This window comes from Mustelus asterias, unplaced genomic scaffold (assembly GCF_964213995.1).
Source record: "Mustelus asterias unplaced genomic scaffold, sMusAst1.hap1.1 HAP1_SCAFFOLD_587, whole genome shotgun sequence".
Lineage (NCBI taxonomy): Eukaryota > Metazoa > Chordata > Chondrichthyes > Carcharhiniformes > Triakidae > Mustelus > Mustelus asterias.
The window spans coordinates 56,522-76,112 of NW_027590537.1; the positions used below are offsets into that span (position 1 = coordinate 56,522).

The window sequence follows — 19,591 nt, forward strand, 5'->3', positions numbered from 1 at the left end:
CTGGGTTCGATTCCCGGCTCGGGTCACTGTCTGTGTGGAGTTTGCACATTCTCCTCGTGTCTGCGTGGGTTTCCTCCGGGTGCTCCGGTTTCCTCCCGCAGTCCAAAGATGTGCGGGTTAGGTTGATTGGCCAGGTTAAAAATTGCCCCTTAGAGTCCTGAGATGCGTAGGTTGGAGGGATTAGCAGGTAAATATGTGGGGGTAGGGCCTGGGTGGGATTGTGGTCGGTGCAGACTCGATGGGCCGAAGGGCCTCCTTCTGCATTGTAGGGTTTCTATGAATTGCATCCTTTTGTCCCCCTCAATCAACTCAACCACTCGCAGGTTTCTGAAGTCCCGGTTGAAGAGAATTCCTCAATGGATTTTCTTTTATTCGTTCCTGGGACATGGGGCGTCGCTGGCTGGGCCCAGCATTTATTGCCCATCCCTAGTTGCCCGAGGGCAGTTGAGAGTCAACCACATTGCTGTGGCTCTGGAGTCACATGTAGGCCAGACCGGGTAAGGACGGCAGATTTCCTTCCCTAAAGGGAACCAGATGGGTTTTTCCAACAATCGACAATGGACATCAGTAGATTCTTAATTCCAGATATTGTTTCTTATTGAATTCAAATTCACAGAATAGGGATTGTGGTCGGTGCAGACTCAATGGGCTGAATGGCCTCCTTCTGCACTGTAGGGATTCTATGACTCTATGAACTGAACAGACCCAGGGCTCTCTTGTCTAGAATGGAGGAGGCCTAAAAGCCTAAATCCAGGCCATTTGGCCCATCTCTCCATCTCTGGGTCTTCTCTCCTCGCACTCACCTGATGAAGGAGCGGCGCTCCGAAAGCTCGTGATACCAAATAAACCTGTTGGACTTTAACCCAGTGTTGTGAGACTTTGTAACTGATAAAAAGAGATCGTGAAGGGACTGGATCCAAAACCAGCAGGCCATAAATTTAAGTCTGTTATGGGGAAGCGATGGCCTAGCGGTATTATCACTCGACTTATTAATCCAGAAACTCAGCAAATGTTCTGGGGACCCCGGGTTCGAATCCCGCAGATGGTGGAATTTGAATTCAATAAAAAATATCTGGAATTAAGATTCTACTGATGACCGTGAAACCATTGTCGGAAAAACCCATCTGGTTCCCTTTAGGGAAGGAAATCTGCCGTCCTTACCCGGTCTGGCCTACATGTGACTCCAGAGCCACAGCAATGTGGTCGACTCTCAACTGCCCTCCAAGGGCAACAAGGGATGGGCAATAAATGCTGGCCCAGCCAGCGACGCCCGTGTCCCATAAATAAATTAAAAACTTCTCCGGCATTTGTATATTCCTGATATGAAATGGAGGCCGGAACTGCTCCCAGTGTAGCCTAAGGAAGGTTGAATACAGGTTGGGCTTTCGAACTGTGTTCCCCAGTTGCTTGGTAATGGATGGGATGGATATCTTTCTTACCACAATGATGCTGGTAACAGGATGAAGCAGGAATGGGGCATAATACTCCCTCATAAAGGGCAGCAAAAGGCCTTCGTGCTTCTTCCTCAACTTCTTCCGCTTCGAGTGCACACAGCAACAGATGTCAAGTCTGCCCGACTGTAGGAGAGACCAGACTGACGTCAAGCAAGTCAGCATTAGTATCGTTCTCAACCCGAAGCAACGCAAGTTCACATTTCACATTTGACTTTTCGTACAGATATGTACCAGAGCAGGTCAGAGGCTGGGAATCCTGCGGAGATTAACTCACCTCCTGACTCCCCCCCCCCCCCACCCCTCCCCCCCACCAAAGCCTGCCCACCATCTAAGATTAAAGCAAAATCCTGCGGATGCTGGAAACTGAAACAAAACCAGAAAAATGCTGGAAAATCTCAGCGGGTCTGACAGCATCTGTGGAGAGAGAATAGAGCCAACGTTTCGAGGACCCAGAGCTCTGACGAAGGGTTATCGAGACTCAAAATGTTGGTTTTATTCTCTCCCCACAGATGCTGTCAGACCTGCTGAGATTTTTCCAGCATTTTCTGTTCCTGTCCACCATCTAAAGTCTGAAAGTTCAGTTTATTAGCATCACAAGTAGGCTTACATTAACACTGCAATGAAGTCACTGTGAAAATCCCCCAGTTGCCACACTCCGGTGCCTGTTCGGGTTACACGGAGGGAGAATTTAATACTTAACCAGCACGTCTTTCGGACTGTGGGAGGAAACCGGAGCACCCGGAGGATACCCACGCAGACACGGGGAGAATGTGTAGACTCCACACAGACAGTGACCCAAGCCAGGAATTGAACCCAGGTCCCTGGAGCAGTGAGGCAGCACTGTGCCACCGTGCCGTTTCTAAAGGCAGGAGTGTGATGGAATACTCCCCACTTGCCTGGATGGGTGCAGCTCCAACAACACTCAAGAAGCTCGACACCATCCAGGACAAAGCAGCCCCGCTTGATTGGCACCCCATCCACAAACACCCACTCCCTCCACCACCGACGCTCAGTAGCAGCAGTGTGGACCATCTACAAGATGCACTGCAGCAACTCATCCTTAGACAGCACCTTCCAAACCCGCAACCTCTACCATCTAGAAGGACAAGAGCAGCAGATACATGGGGAACACCACCACCTGCAAGTTCCCCTCCGAGCCACTCACCATCCTGACTTGGAAATATATCGGCTGTTCCTTCACTGTCACTGGGTCAAAATCCTGGAACTGCCTCCCTAACAGCACTGTGGGTGTACCTACACCACACGGACTGACTGATGTCCAATAACAATCCAGGAACTCCCTCCCTAACAGCACTGTGGGTGTACCTACACCACACGGACTGACTGATGTCCAATAACAATCCTGGAACTCCCTCCCTAACAGCACTGTGGGTGTACCTACACCACACAGACTGACTGATGTCCAATAACAATTCTGGAACTCCCTCCCTAACAGCACGGTGGGTGTACATACACCACACGGACTGACTGATGTCCAATAACAATCCTGGAACTCCCTAACAGCACTGTGGGTGTACCTACACCACATGGATTGACTGATGTCCAATAACAACCCAGGAACTATCTCCCTAACAGCACTCTGCGTGTACCTACACCACATGGATTGACTGATGTCCAATAACAAGCCTGGAACTCCCTCCCTTACAGCACTGCGGGTGTACCTACACCACACGGACTGACTGATGTCCAATAACAATCCTGGAACTGCCTCCCTAACAGCACGGTGGGTGTACCTACACCACACAGACTGACTGATGTCCAATAACAATCCTGGAACTCCCTCCCTAACAGCACTGTGGGTGTACCTACACCACGCGGACTGACTGATGTCCAATAACAATCCTGGAACTCCCTCCCTAACAGCACGGTGGGTGTACCTACACCACACGGACTGACTGATGTCCAATAACAATCCTGGAACTCCCTCCCTAACAGCACGGTGGGTGTACCTACACCACACGGACTGACTGATGTCCAATAACAATCCTGGAACTCCCTCCCTAACAGCACTGTGGGTGTACCTACACCACACGGACTGACTGATGTCCAATAACAATCCTGGAACTCCCTCCCTAACAGCACTGTGGGTGTACCTACACCACACGGACTGACTGATGTCCAATAAGAATCCTGGAACTTCCTCTCTAACAGCACTGTGGGTGTACCTACACCACAGGGACTGCAGTGGGTTCAAGATGGCGGCTCACCCACCGCCTTCTCAAGGGGCAATTAGGGATGGGCAATAAATATTGGCCCTGCCAGCGACGCCCACATCCTGTGAGTGAATATTTTAAAAGTTAAAATATTTGCATCCTGAAACATAAATGTAATTAATTTCTGGAACTTTACTGTTGAACTGGAACTTATTTCCAATAAAGGGATTATTCACAAACACTTCAATCAGATGATTGCAACTGTGAGCCTATTTTTGCTGATATGAACAGTTGCTATCGAGGGTTCATGCATTTCGGTAAGACAAACCAAGGGTGGCACAGTGGTTAGCACTGCTGCCTCAAACGGCAGGGATCTGGGTTCGATTCCTGGCCTCGGGTCACTGTCTGTGTGGAGTCTGCACGTTCTCCCCGTGTCTGCGTGGGTTTCCTCCGGGTGCTCCGGTTTCCTCCCACACTCTAAAGATGTGCAGGTTAGGTGGATTGGCCATGCTAAATTGCCCCTTAGTGTCCAAAGATGTACAGGTTAGGTGGATTGGCCATTCTAAATTGTTCTTTAGTGTCCAAAGATGTGCAGGTTCGGTGGATTGGCCATGCTAAATTCTCCCCCAGCGTACCCGAACAGGCACCAAAGTGGATTGGCCATGCTAAATTGCCCCTTAGTGCCAGGGGGACTAGCTGGGGTACATGCATGAGATTATGGGGATCGGATGGGATTGTGGTCAGTACAGACTTGATGGGCCGAATGGCCTCCTTCTGCGCTGTAGGGATTCTATGAAGCCAGGGCATGACTGACACAGTTAATGTTCGGGCCCTGGGGAGTGTTGTTGAGCAGGGAGACCTCGGGGTGCAGGTACATAGTTCCTTGAAAGTAGCGTCACGGTAGACAGGGTGGTGAGGAAGGAGTTTGGCACACTTGTCTTTATCAGTCACAGCATTGAGTGCAGGAGTTGGGACGGTTTGCTCCAACTGTACAAGAGATTGGTAAGGCCACATTTGGAGCACTGCGTACAATCCTGGTCGCCCTGCTATAGGGCAGAGGGTGAAAAAAAGATTTACAAGGATGTTACCGGGACTGGAAGGTCTGAATTATAAGGATTTTGATTTGATTTATTATTGTCACATGTACTGGGATACAGTGAAAAGTATTGTTTGATTTATTATTGTCACATGTACTGGGATACAGTGAAAAGTATTGTTTGATTTATTATTGTCACATGTACTGGGATACAGTGAAAAGTATTGTTTGATTTATTATTGTCACATGTATTGGGATACAGTGAAAAGTATTGTTTGATTTATTATTGTCACATGTACTGGGATACAGTGAAAAGTATTGTTTGATTTATTATTGTCACATGAACTGGGATACAGTGAAAAGTATTGTTTGATTTATTATTGTCACATGTACTGGGACACAGTGAAAAGTATTGTTTGATTTATTATTGTCACATGTACTGGGACACAGTGAAAAGTATTGTTTGATTTATTATTGTCACATGTACTGGGATACAGTGAAAAGTATTGTTTGATTTATTATTGTCACATGTATTGGGATACAGTGAAAAGTATTGTTTGATTTATTATTGTCACATGTACTGGGATACAGTGAAAAGTATTGTTTGATTTATTATTGTCACATGTACTGGGATACAGTGAAAAGTATTGTTTGATTTATTATTGTCACATGTATTGGGATACAGTGAAAAGTATTGTTTGATTTATTATTGTCACATGTACTGGGATACAGTGAAAAGTATTGTTTGATTTATTATTGTCACATGTATTGGGATACAGTGAAAAGTATTGTTTGATTTATTATTGTCACATGTATTGGGATACAGAGAAAAGTATTGTTTGATTTATTATTGTCACATGTATTGGGATACAGTGAAAAGTATTGTTTGATTTATTATTGTCACATGTATCGGGATACAGAGAAAAGTATTGTTTGATTTATTATTGTCACATGTATCGGGATACAGTGAAAAGTATTGTTTGATTTATTATTGTCACATGTATCGGGATACAGAGAAAAGTATTGTTTGATTTATTATTGTCACATGTACTGGGATACAGTGAAAAGTATTGTTTGATTTATTATTGTCACATGTACTGGGATACAGTGAAAAGTATTGTTTGATTTATTATTGTCACATGTACTGGGACACAGTGAAAAGTATTGTTTGATTTATTATTGTCACATGTACTGGGACACAGTGAAAAGTATTGTTTGATTTATTATTGTCACATGTACTGGGATACAGTGAAAAGTATTGTTTGATTTATTATTGTCACATGTACTGGGACACAGTGAAAAGTATTGTTTGATTTATTATTGTCACATGTACTGGGATACAGTGAAAAGTATTGTTTGATTTATTATTGTCACATGTATTGGGATACAGTGAAAAGGATTGTTTCTTGCGCGCTGTACCGACAAAGCAAACCGTTCATAGAGAAGGAAACGAGAGAGTGCAGAATGTAGTGTTGAAGTCCTAGCTAGGGTGTAGAGAAATATCAACTTAATGTGAAGTAGGTCCATTCAAAAGTCTGATAGCAGCAGGGAAGAAGCTGTTCTTGAGTTGGTTGGTACGTGACCTCAGGCTTTTGTATCTTTTTCCCGATGGAAGAAGGTGGAAGAGAGAATGTCCGGGGTGCGTGGGGTCCTTAATTAAACTGGCTGCTTTACCCGAGGCAGTGGGAAGTGCAGACAGAGTCAATGGATGGGAGGCTGGGTTTGTGTGATGGACTGGGCTAGATTCACGACCTTGTGTAGTTTCCTGCGGTCTTGGGCAGAGCAGGAGTCACACCAAGCTGTGATACATCTGGAAAGGATGCTAGGCTGAGACTTTTTTCCCTGGAGCGTAGGAGGTTGAGGGGTGACCTTACAGAGGTTTATAAAACATGAGGGGAAGAGATAAGGTGAATAGCCGAGGTCTTTTCCCCAGGGTAGGGGAGTCCAAAACTAGATGGCATAGGTTAAAGGTGAGAGGGGAAAGGGGACTTGAGGGGCAACCTTTTCACCCAGAGGGTGGTGTGTGTGTAGAATGAGCTGCCAGGGGAGGTGGTAGAGGCGGGTAGAATGACAACATTTAAAAGACATTTGGACAAGTAGATGGATGGGAAAGGTATCGGGGGCCCAAACGCAGGCAAATGGGGCCAGTTCAGTTGAGGAAACCTAGTCAGCATTGACGAGATGGTCCGAAGGGCCTCTTCCCATGCTGGATATCTCGATGAGTCGACAATGGGTCCTCCCTGCCAGTGTGAAAGCAGAAATCGCAGCCGTGTGGTGATGCGCTGTGAATAATTACAGGGATATTGAAGAGTGGAGAATGTTCTCCGCCGTACCTCCTCTCTCCGTGCATCCAAGGACATCAGGGCCACAAACGCCGACATCTGCAGGAGGAAGTCGAAGAATACTGCCAGGGCGGCGTAGAGTGCGAAGGAACGGACGGCGGGCATCTTGGTGAGGGCACCTGCAGGAGGGATGGCGAGGCGGAGGGTGAGCGCTTCTCGCTGTGTGGCCAGGCACCTCGTTACAAATGAGGGTGAGTTGTATTCATCCACTCGCCCCACTCCCACTCCTCACCCAGCTCCCGGTCCCCTCTCTCACTCCCCCACCACCCGCCCCCCCCCTCCCCCCCCCCCCCCCCTCCTCCTCACCCAGCTCCCGGTCCCCTCTCTCACTCCCCCACCACCTCCCCCCCCCCCCCCCCGCCCTCCTCCTCACCCAGCTCCCGGTCCCCTCTCTCACTCCCCCACCACCTCCCCCCCCTCCCCCCCCCCCTCCTCCTCCTCACCCAGCTCCCGGTCCCCTCTCTCACTCCCCCACCACCTCCCCCCCCCCCCCTCCTCCTCCTCACCCAGCTCCCGGTCCCCTCTCTCACTCCCCCACCACCCGCCCCCCCCCCCCCTCCTCCTCCTCACCCAGCTCCCGGTCCCCTCTCTCACTCCCCCACCACCTCCCCCCTCCCCCCCCCCCCCCTCCTCCTCCTCACCCAGCTCCCGGTCCCCTCTCTCACTCCCCCACCACCCGCCCCCCTCCTCCTCACCCAGCTCCCGGTCCCCTCTCTCTCTCTCTGTCTGTCCCCCTCCCCCACTCCGACCTCTCTGTCCTCACTCTGCCAATGAAGCTCGAGGCAAACTCGAGGGTCACTGTCTCACCAAATCCAACCTGGTAACCTATCCACACTCGGCACTGAGTGCAGCCGTTTCAGAACATAACTTCACCCCTCCGCTCCCTCTCCTCCGCTCCCTCTCCTCCGCTCCCTCTCCTCCGCTCCCTCTCCTCCGCTCCCTCTGTCTCTCTCTCTCTCTCAGCGGAATTTTCAATGCAAAGGCCCGTTGACCTTGGATGGGAATTTCTGCCCTTTATGTGTATGTGTCTCTCTCTCTCTCTATCCCATTCTGTTTCAATCTTGCTCTTCCCTGCTCAGTCTTTTGCTCTCTCGTTCTCTATCTCTCTGCCTTTTTCTCTCTCTCACCGTGCCACCCCAATAACCTCTTCCCCACCCTCCCCTCACCCTCTCCCCCCCCCCTCCCCGCAACTCTCCTGGGTCCGACTTCCCCCCTGGTCCCCGAATCCCAATCCTGCCCACTCCGGGTTTGTGGCGCTGCAGCGGGTTGGAGAGCAACCCCACCATCTTGGAGATCCGGGCCTATGGTTCCCAACGGGAGAGGCCAAGCCCAGGGGGCGGAAGTGGGAAAATTCAGATTCCAGGCGCCGTTACCAAACACGAACACACGGCAAAAGAATGTGGGCGCCTACGGCCTCAGCGCTCCTCGGAACCAAACCCCCGACGTCGCCTCTCCGGGGAAAGAGTGGAAACAAAATGGCGGCCTTACCCAGGAAGAAACAGATGGACTCTGAGACGCTGCAGAGGAGCATGCTGGGAGCCACGTCCCCCAGCACCCGACCAATCTGCTCCTCCCTTCGCTCCCCCACTCTCCTCTCGTCCCTCTGCGGAAGGGAAAGACAGATGTGAGTGTGTTCCGGAAGGTTCCGCCGGTTGCGGGGGCGGGGGGGGTGGGGGGGCAGCCAGGCAAAGCGAGGTGTGTGCCGGGCCACCCAGGGGCCCCCGCATCCCTTAGTTCCCTTAGTTCCAACCGCCTGCCGTCCTGTGACACAGGCCAGAGCTCGTCATCTGATGGGTGTTCACCCTCTGGTAGGCCTAACCCTCGGCCTAAGTCGCAGGCCTCTGCGTTCCCTCCTTTTTATAATAACCAGAGAGGATTTTGTGTCCTACATAAGAACATAAGAACTAGGAGCAGGAGTAGGCCATCTGGCCCCTTGAGCCTGCTCCGCCATTCAATAAGATCATGGCTGATCTTTTCGTGGACTCGGCTCCACTTACCCACCCGCTCACCATAACCCTTAATTCCTTTACTGTTCAAAAATCTATCTATCTTTGCCTTAAAAACATTCAATGAGGTAGCCTCAACTGCTTCACTGGGCAGGGAATTCCACAGATTCACAACCCCTTGTGTGAAGAAGTTCCTCCTCAACTCAGTCCTAAATCTGCTCCCCCTTATTTTGAGGCCATGCCCCCTAGTTCTAGTTTCACCCGCCACTGGAAACAACCTCCCTGCTTCTAACTTATCTATTCCCTTCATAATCTTATATGTTTCTATAAGATTCCCCCCTCATTCTTCTGAATTCCAATGAGTCTCAGTCTACTCAGTCTCTCCTCATAAGCCAACCCTCTCAACTCCGGAATCAACCCAGTGAATCTCCTCTGCACCCCCTCCAGTGCCAGTATATCCTTTCTCAAGTAAGGAGACCAAAACTGTACACAGTACTCCAGGTGTGGCCTCACCAGCACCTTATACAGCTGCAACATAACCTCGCTGTTTTTAAACTCCATCCCTCGAGCAATGAAGGACAAAATTCCATTTGCCTTCTTAATTACCTGCTGCACCTGCAAACCAACTCCTTGAGATTCCTGCACAAGGACACCCAGGTCCCTCTGCACAGCAGCATGCTGCAATTTTTTACCATTTAAATAATAGTCCATTTTGCTGTTATACCTACCAAAATGGATGACCTCACATTTACCAACATTGTACTCCATCTGCCAGACCCTCGCCCACTCACTTAGACTATCTGACTCATTGACTATTTATTAGTGTCACAAGTAGGCTCACATTAACACTGCAATGAAGTTACAGTGAAAATCCCCCTAGTCGCCACACTCTGGCGCCTGTTTGGGTTACACTGAGGGAGAATTTAGCGCCTAACCAGCACGTCTTTCAGAGTGTGGGAGAAAACCGGAGCTCCTGGAGGAAACCCACGCAAACACGGGGAAAATGTGCAAACTCCACACAGATCATGACCCAAGTGACACGCTGGCACAGTGGGTTAACACTGCGGCCTCACAGCGCCAGGGACCCGGGTTTGATTCCCAGCTTGGGTCACTATGTGTGTGGAGTTTGCACGTTCTCCCCGTGTCTGCGTGGGTTTCCTCCGGTTTCCTCCCACACACCAGAGATATGTGGGTTAGGTGGATTGGCCGTGCCCAATAGCGACAGGGTGATTAGCAGGGTAAATATGCGGGGTTATGGGAATGGGGCTTGGGTGGGATCGTGGTCGGTGCAGACTCGATGGGCCGAATGGCCTCCTTCTGCACTGTAGGATTCTCTGAATCTACGAGTGTTTTGTTCGCCATAATCAAGCCCTTTGCTCATGTCCTTTAGGGAAGGAAATCTGCTGTCCTTACCCGGTCTGGCCTACATGTGACTCCAGAGCCACAGCAATGTAGTTGACTCTCAACTGCCCTCGGGCAACTAGGGATGGGCAATAAATGCTGGGCCCAGCCAGCGACGCCCATGTCCCACGAGCGAACAAAAAAATGCAACCCTTCGGAGCCGGATTCTAGAGACCAACCCACGCCGCCAGGGATGACACTTCCATGGGCGGTTTCCCCGTAAGTTTGGATTTGGAGGGGGGAAGGAATTGTTTCGCTAACGCTTCAGGGAACTTTACAGGGGGACTGGCAGCAGTGGGGACCTTGATTTTCTCTCGACTGACCTGATATTGAAGTACGAGAATGAATATGTTGTCCGCTCCCACGGCAAGCACCAGAAAAGGAACCACCTCCAGGATAATGAGGGAGGACGGTATGCCAATGTACGCGTAGAATCCCATAGAGGAAAGTACAGCGCCAAGTACCACCAGAATGCCCCCCAGCCCAAGAGTGATCTTCGAATCGATCTGCAGCAACAAAAAGAAACACATTGTTACTTATTTTTTTCATGCGATTACCCCGTCGTATCCCTGCAGGACTGGTTAGCACTGCTGCCTCACAGCGCCAGGGACCCGGGTTCGATTCCCCGCTCAGGTCACTGTCTGTGTGGAGTCTGCAAGCTCTCCCCCGTGTCTGCGTGGGGTTCCTCCGGGTGCTCCAGTTTCCTCCTGCAGTCCAAAGGATGTGCAGGTTCGGTGGATTGGCCATGCTAAATTGTTCCTTAGTGTCCAAAGATGTGCAGGTTGGGTGGATTGGCCGTGCTAAATTGCCCCTTAGTGTCCAAAGATGTGTAGATTAGGTGGATTGGCCATGCTAAATTGCCCCTTAGTGTCCAAAGATGTGTAGGTTAGGTGGATTGGCCATGCTAAATTGCCCCTTAGTGTCCAAAGATGTGTAGGTTAGGTGGATTGGCCATGCTAAATTGCCCCTTAGTGTCCAAAGATGTGTAGGTTAGGTGGATTGGCCATGGTAAATTGGCCCCTTAGTGTCCAAAGATGTGCAGGTTAGGTGGGTTGGCCATGCTAAATTGCCCCTTAGTGTCCAAAGATGTGCGGGTTAGGTGGGTTGGCCATGCTAAATTGCCCCTTAGTGTCCAAAGATGTGCGGGTTAGGAGGATCGGCCATGCTAAATTGCCCCTTAGCATCAGAGGGACTAGCTAGGGTAAATGCATGGGGTTATGGGGATAGGACCTGGGTGGGATTGTGGTCGGTGCAGACTCAACGGGCAAATGGCCGCCTTCTGCACTGTAGGATTCTATGATTTTAGGGCAACATGGTGGCACGGTGGTTAGCACTGCTGCCCCAAAGCGCCAGGGTCACTGTCTGTGCGGAGTTTGCACGTTCTCCCCCCGTGTCTGCATGGGTTTCCTCCGGGTGCTCCGGTTTCCTCCCACAGTCGGAAAGACGTGCTGGTTAGGTGCTAAATTCTCCCTCAGTGTAACCCGAACAGGAGTGTGGCGACTAGGGGATTTTCACAGTGACTTCATTGCATTGTTAATGTAAGCCGACTTGCGACACTGATAATTTTTTTTTTAGCACGGTCAAAAAGGTTATTAGTGGGGCGCAGGTTCGAGGGGGGGAAAGTTTAAGGGAGATATGCGGGGGGAAGTTTTTCAGGCAGAGAGTGGTGGGTGCCTGGGACGCGCTGCCAGAGGAGGTGGTGGAAGCAGGAACATCAGCAACATTTAATCTTGATAGACACACGAACAGGAGACGAACAGAGGAATAGAAACCGCATATGGGCGCAGGTTTGATTGGCCGTAGGGCCTGTTCCTGTGCTGTATTGTCCTTTGTTTGTACCTGGAGTGAAACACTTTATGCTCACAATGACAAAATCAAATGTAAAACTTAGGCTAACTTCACAAAACAGCTTGGAGTTTACGGCTCATAATGGACGTAAGATACTTGCCATGACACTCTTCCAACTTGTGTACTCCCCAAGCGCCAAGGCAATGTAGACAAAGATCACCAAGTAACTGATGGCAAAAATGGGAATATCTTCCGCCGTGGTTCTGTTGATCTCATCTTCCAGTGATCTCTGTTAAGATAGAAGAAGAGAAACCCGTTTACTCCACGCCTAACCTCCATTTCCCATCAGCCAACTTCAGCGCAACGGGAGCAATGGCTACCCTTCTGCATGCGAGTCTTTGGATATCAGCACGGTCATGGAACCTAAGCGTAGGACAGTGGTTAGCACTGCTGCCTCACAGCGCCGGGTTCGATTCCCGGCCTCGGGTCTGTGTGTGGAGTCTGCACATTCTCCCCGTGTCTGCGTGGGTTTCCTCCGGGTGCTCCGGTTTCCTCCCACAGTCCAAAGACGTGCGGGTTAGGTGGATCGGCCGTGCTAAATTGCCCCGAATGTCAGGGTGACTAGCTGGGGTAAATGTATGGGGTTACGTGAATAGGGCCTGGTTGGGATTGTGGTCGGTGCAGTCTCGATGGGCCAAATGGCCTCGTTCTGCACTGTCGGATTCTGAGATTCTAAGCAATGTCGTCAGGGTAAAGGAAAGGCAGCTTTGCAGCTGGGTGCGATCACAGGAATGAGGCAGAGAGAGCGGGCGAACCTTGCAAGGGATGACCCATGGCACGAGTGACGGCCATAGTCCAGATGAGCTGAATGGCCATCTCAATTCTGTGGTAAGGGAGGGCTAGCAGTGTGCCTGTGCCCTGGCCAACATTCATCCCTTAATGAAAGCATAGGAACATAGAAACTAGAAGCAGGAGGAGGCCATTCGGCCCTTTGAGCCTGCTCCGCCATTCATTTTGATAATGGCTGATCAGCAAATTCAATATCCTGCCCCCCTTCCCCCCATATCCCTCGATCTCTTTAGCCCCAAGAGCAATGTCTAATTTCTTCTTGAAATCACACAACGTTTTGGCCTCAACTACTTTCTGTGGGAGTGAATTCCACACATTCACCACCCTCTGGGTGAAGAAATTTCTCCTCACCTCTTAGTTTCTATGAGATCCCCTCTCACTCTTCTAAACTCCAGTGAATATAATCCTAACCGACTTAGTCGCCACACTACCAGAAGGACGTGGAGGCTTTGGAGAGAGTACAGAGAAGGTTTACCAGGATGTTGCCTGGTATGGAGGGGCTTAGTTATGAGGAGAGATTGGGTAAACTGGGGTTGTTCTCCCTGGAAAGACGGAGGATGAGGGGAGACTTAATAGAGGTGTATAAAATTATGAAAGGCATAGATAGGGTGAACGGTGGGAAGCTTTTCCCCAGGTCGGTGGTGACGTTCACGAGGGGTCATAGGTTCAAGGTGAAGGGGGGGAGGTTTAACACGGATATCAGAAGGACATATTTTACACAGAGGGTGGTGGGGGCCTGGAATGCACTGCCGGGCAAGGTGGTGGAGGCGGACACACAGGGAACGTTTAAGACTTATGTAGATAGCCACATGAACAGAGTGGGAATGGAGGGACACAAAAGAATGGTCTAGTTTGGACCAGGGAGCGGCATGGGCTTGGAGGGCCGAAGGGCCTGTTCCTGTGCTGTATTGTTCTTTGTTGTTCTTTGTTAGTCTATCCTCACATGACAGGCCTGCCATCCCAGGAATCAGCCTGGTAAACCTTCACTGCACTCCCCCTATAGCAAGAACATCCTTCCTCAGATAAGGACACCAAAACTGCACACAATACTCCAGGTGTGGCCTCACCAACACCCTATACAATTGCAGTATCTCTGCAGAGAGAGTTAAGAAGAGCCAGGAGGGGACATGAGAAGTCTTTGGCAGGTAGGATCAAGGAAAACCCTAAAGCTTTCTATAGGTATGTCAGGAATAAAAGAATGACTAGGGTAAGATTAGGGCCAGTCAAGGACAGGAGTGGGAAGTTGTGCGTGGAGTCCAAAGAGATAGGAGAGGCGCTAAATGAATATTTTTTGTCAGTATTCACGCGGGAAAAAGACAATGTTGTCGAAGAGAATACTGAGATGCAGGCTGTTGGACTAGACGGGATTGAGGTTAACAAGGAGGAGGTGTTAGCAATTCTGGAAAGCGTGAAAATTGATAAGTCCCCTGGGCCGGATGGGATTTATCCTAGGATTCTCTGGAAGGCTAGGGAGGAGATTGCAGAGCCTTTGGCTTTGATCTTTATGTTGTCATTGTCTACAGGAATAGTGCCAGAAGACTGGAGGATAGCAAATGTTGTCCCCTTGTTCAAGAAGGGGAGTAGAGACAACCCTGGTAATTATAGACCGGTGAGCCTTACTTCTGTTGTGGGCAAAGTATTGGAAAGGATTATAAGAGATAGGATTTATAATCACCTAGAAAGGAATAATTTGATTAGGGATAGTCAACACGGTTTTGTGAAGGGCAGGTCGTGCCTCACAAACCTTATTGAGTTCTTTGACAAGGTGACCAAAGAGGTGGATGAGGGTAAAGCGGTTGATGTGGTGAATATGGATTTCAGTAAAGCGTTTGATAAGGTTCCCCACGGTAAGCTATTGTAGAAGATACGGAGGCATGGGATTGAGGGTGATTTAGTGGTTTGGATCAGGAATTGGCTAGCTGGAATAAAACAAAGGGTGGTGGTTGATGGGAAATATTCATCCTGGAGTTCAGTTACTAGTGGTGTACCGCCAGGATCTGTTTTGGGGCCACTACTGTTTGTCATTTTTATTAAAGACCTGGATGAAGGCGTAGAAGGATGGGTTAGTAAATTTGCGGATGACACTAAAGTCGGTGGAGTTGTGGACAGTGCGGAAGGATGTTGCAGGTTACAGAGGGACATAGATAAGTTGCAGAGCTGGGCTGAGAGGTGGCAAATGGAGTTTAATGCAGAAAAGTGTGAGGTGATTCACTTTGGAAGGAGTAACAGGAATACAGAGTACTGGGCTAATGGTAAGATACTTGGTAGTGTGGATGAACAGAGAGATCTCGGTGTCCATGTGCATAGATCCCTGAAAGTTGGCACCCAGGTTGATAGGGTTGTTAAGAAGGTGTACAGTGTGTTAGCTTTTATTGGTAGAGGGATTGAGTTTCGGAGCCAGGAGGTCATGTTGCAGCTGTACAAAACTCTGGTGCGGCCGCACTTGGGAGTATTGCGTACAGTTCTGGTCACCGCATTATAGGAAGGATGTGGAAGCATTGGAAAGGGTGCAGAGGAGATTTACTAGGATGTTGCCTGGTATGGTGGGAAGGTCTTATGAGGAAAGGCTAAGGGGCTGGAGGTTGTTTTCGTTAGTGAGAAGAAGGTTAAGAGGTGACTTACTGGAGGCATACAAGACGATCAGAGGATTAGATAGGGTGGATAGTGAGAGCCTTTTTCCTCGGATGGTGATAGCGAGCACAAGGGGACATAGCTTTAAATTGAGGGGTGAGAGATATAGGACAGATGTTAGAGGTAGGTTCTTTACTCAGAGAGTAGTAAGGGCGTGGAATGCCCTGCCTGCAGCAGTAGTGGATTCGTCAACATTAAGAGCATTTAAATGGTTATTGGATAAACATATGGATGATATTGGAATAGTGTAGGTTGGATGGGCTTTAGATTGGTTTCACTGGTCGGCGCAACATCGAGGGCCGAAGGGCCTGTACTGCGCTGTAATGTTCTATGTTCTATGTAAAACATCCCTATTCCTATACTCAAATCCTCTCGCTATGAAGCCAACATACCATTTGCCTTCTTTACTGCCTGCTGTACCTGCACGCTTACTTTCAGCGACTGATGCACGAGGACACCAAGGTCTCGCTGAGTATCCGCCTCTCTCAATTCACACCCATTCAAGTAATAATCTGTCTTCCTACAAACCACAAGGATTTGTCATTGGACAGGTTGTCTGTACCTCATCCCCACATCAATAAATGCCAAGCATAGTTCATTATGCAAAGTGTTCTGAGGTATCTTTGAGAAAGAGGTTTGGATTTGTAATAAGAGAAGTGCAGAGTAGGGGATTCGGCCAATATATATCCCTCCATAACACCTGGGCTGAGGGCGGCACGGTGGCACAGTGGTTTGCACTGCTGCCTCACAGCACCAAGGACCCTGGGTTCAATTCCGGGCATAGAAAGAATCATAGAATCCCTACAGTGCAGAAGGAGGCCATTCGGGCCATCGAGTCTGCACTGACCACAATCCCACCCAGGCACTATCCCCGTAATTCCACATATTTACCCCGTTAATCCCTCTAACCTACACATTCTGGGACGCTAGTGCAATTTAGCATGGTCAATCCCCCTAACCTGCACATCTTTGCACTGTGGGAGAAAACCGGAGCATCCGGAGGAAACCCACGCAGACACGGGGAGAACGTGCAGACTCCGCACAGACAGTGACCCGAGCTGGGAATCGAACCCAGGTCCCTGGCGCTGTGAGGCAGCAGTGCTAACCACCGTGCCACTGTGCCACACTGTGCCACCGTTCCTCCCACAGTCTGAAAGACGTGCTGGTTAGGTGCTAAATTCTCCCTCAGTGTAACCCGAACAGGCGCCGGAGTGTGGCGACTAGGGGATTTTCACAGTAACTTCATTGCAGTGTTAATGTAAGCCTTACTTGAGACATCAATAAATAAACATAAATAATTTTTTAAAAACTCATTCATGGGATGTGGGCCTCACTGGCTGGGCCCAGTATTTATAATAAATAATAAATAATTGCCCCTTGAGAAGGTGGTGGGTAAGCGGCCATCCTGAACCCGCTGCAGTCCCTGTGGTGTAGGTACACCCACAGTGCTGTTAGGGAGGGACTTCCAGGATTGTTATTGGACATCAGTCAGTCCATGTGGTGTAGGTACACCCACAGTGCTGTTAGGGAGGGAGTTCCAGGATTGTTATTGGACATCAGTCAGTCCGTGTGGTGTAGGTACACCCACAGTGCTGTTAGGGAGGGAGTTCCAGGATTGTTATTGGACATCAGTCAGTCCGTGTGGTGTAGGTACACCCACAGTGCTGTTAGGGAGGGTGTTTCAGGATTGTTATTGGACATCAGTCAGCCCGTGTGGTGTAGGTACATCCACAGTGCTGTTAGGGAGGGTCTTCCAGGATTGTTATTGGACATCAGTCAGTCCTTGTGGTGTAGGTACACCCACAGTGCTGTTAGGGATGGAGTTCCAGGATTGTTATTGGACATCAGTCAGTCCGTGTGGTGTAGGTACACCCACAGTGCTGTTAGGGAGGGAGTTCCAGGATTGTTATTGGACATCAGTCAGTCCATGTGGTGTAGGTACACCCACAGTGCTGTTAGGGAGGCAGTTCCAGGATTGTTATTGGACATCAGTCAGTCCGTGTGTTGTGGAGGTACACCCACAGTGCTGTTAGGGAGGGACTTCCAGGATTGTTATTGGACATCAGTCAGTCCGAGTGGTGTAGGTACACCCACAGTGCTGTTAGAGAGGGAGTTCCAGGATTGTTATTGGACATCAGTCTGTGTGGTGTAGGTACTCCCACAGTGCTGTTAGGGAGGGAGTTCCAGGATTGTTATTAGACATCAGTCAGTCCGTGTGGTGTAGGTACACCCACAGTGCTGTTAGGGAGGGTGTTCCAGGATTGTTATTGGACATCAGTCAGTCCCTGTGGTGTAGGTACACCCACAGTGCTGTTAGAGAGGGAGTTCCAGGATTGTTATTGGACATCAGTCAGTCTGTGTGGTGTAGGTACACCCACAGTGCTGTTAGGGAGGGACTTCCAGGATTGTTATTGGACATCAGTCAGTCCGTGTGGTGTAGGTACACCCACAGTGCTGTTAGGGAGGGAGTTCCAGGATTGTTATTGGACATCAGTCAGTCCGTGTGGTGTAGGTACACCCACAGTGCTGTTGGGGAGGGAGTTCCAGGATTGTAATTGGGCATCAGTCAGTCCGTGTGGTGTAGGTACACACACAGTGCTGTTAGGGAGGGAGTTCCAGGATTGTTATTGGACATCAGTCAGTCCGTGTGGTGTAGGTACACCCACAGTGCTGTTAGGGAGGGAGTTCCAGGATTGTTATTGGACATCAGTCAGTCCGTGTGGTGTAGGTACACCCACAGTGCTGTTAGAGAGGGAGTTCCAGGATTGTTATTGGACATCAGTCAGTCTGTGTGGTGTAGGTACTCCCACAGTGCTGTTAGGGAGGGAGTTCCAGGATTGTTATTGGATATCAGTCGGTCCCTGTGGTGTAGGTACGCACACAGTGCTGTTAGGGAGGGACTTCCAGGATTGTTATTGGACATCAGTCAGTCCGTGTGGTGTAGGTCCACCCACAGTGCTGTTAGGGAGGGAGTTCCAGGATTGTTATTGGGCATCAGTCAGTCCGTGTGGTGTAGGTACACCCACTGTGCTGTTAGGGAGGGAGGCCCAGGATTGTTATTGGTCATCAGTCAGTCCGTGTGGTGTAGGTACACCCACAGTGCTGTTAGGGAGGGAGTTCCAGGATTTTTATTGGACATCAGTCAGTCTGTGTGGTGTAGGTACACCCACAGTGCTGTTAGGGAGGGACTTCCAGGATTGTTATTGGACATCAGTCAGTCCGTGTGGTGTAGGTACACCCACAGTGCTGTTAGGGAGGGAGTTCCAGGATTGTTATTGGACATCAGTCAGTCCCTGTGGTGTAGGTACACACACAGTGCTGTTAGGGAGGGACTTCCAGGATTGTTATTGGACATCAGTCAGTCCGTGTGGTGTAGGTCCACCCACAGTGCTGTTAGGGAGGGAGTTCCAGGATTGTTATTGGGCATCAGTCAGTCCGTGTGGTGTAGGTACACCCACTGTGCTGTTAGGGAGGGAGGCCCAGGATTGTTATTGGACATCAGTCAGTCCCTGTGGCGTAGGTACACCCACAGTGCTGTTAGGGAGGGAGTTCCAGGATTGTTATTGGACGTCAATCAGTCCCTGTGGTGTAGGTACACCCACAGTGCTGTTAGGGAGGGAGTTCCAGGATTGTTATTGGACATCAATCAGTCCGTGTGGTGTAGGTACACCCACAGTGCTGTTAGGGAGGGAGTTCCAGGATTGTTATTGGACATCAATCAGTCCCTGTGGTGTAGGTACACCCACAGTGCTGTTAGGGAGGGAGTTCCAGGATTGTTATTGGACATCAATCAGTCCGTGTGGTGTAGGTACACCCACAGCGCTGTTATTTGTTTAATTTTATTCGTGGGACATGGGCGTCGCTGGCTGGGCCAACATTTATTGCCCATCCCTAGTTGCCCGAGGGCAGTTGAGAGTCAACCACATTGCTGTGCCGTGGAGTCACATGTAGGCCAGACCGGGTAAGGGCA

At 49.8% G+C, this 19,591-nt stretch overlaps 1 protein-coding gene across 1 annotated transcript in view; it reads right to left on the minus strand.

The window, feature by feature from the left end:
- The window catches only part of npc1l1 (NPC1-like 1), a 62,527-nt gene that overhangs the window by 33,952 nt on the left and 8,984 nt on the right, over positions 1-19,591 (minus strand). The window contains exons 5-9 of the mRNA XM_078205151.1: positions 12,302-12,430; positions 10,677-10,859; positions 8,495-8,609; positions 6,998-7,125; positions 1,440-1,577 (exon numbers count right to left, since the gene is read on the minus strand). Coding sequence (XP_078061277.1) covers positions 1,440-1,577; positions 6,998-7,125; positions 8,495-8,609; positions 10,677-10,859; positions 12,302-12,430 — 693 coding nt within the window. The remainder of the gene's footprint in view (positions 1-1,439; positions 1,578-6,997; positions 7,126-8,494; positions 8,610-10,676; positions 10,860-12,301; positions 12,431-19,591) is intronic.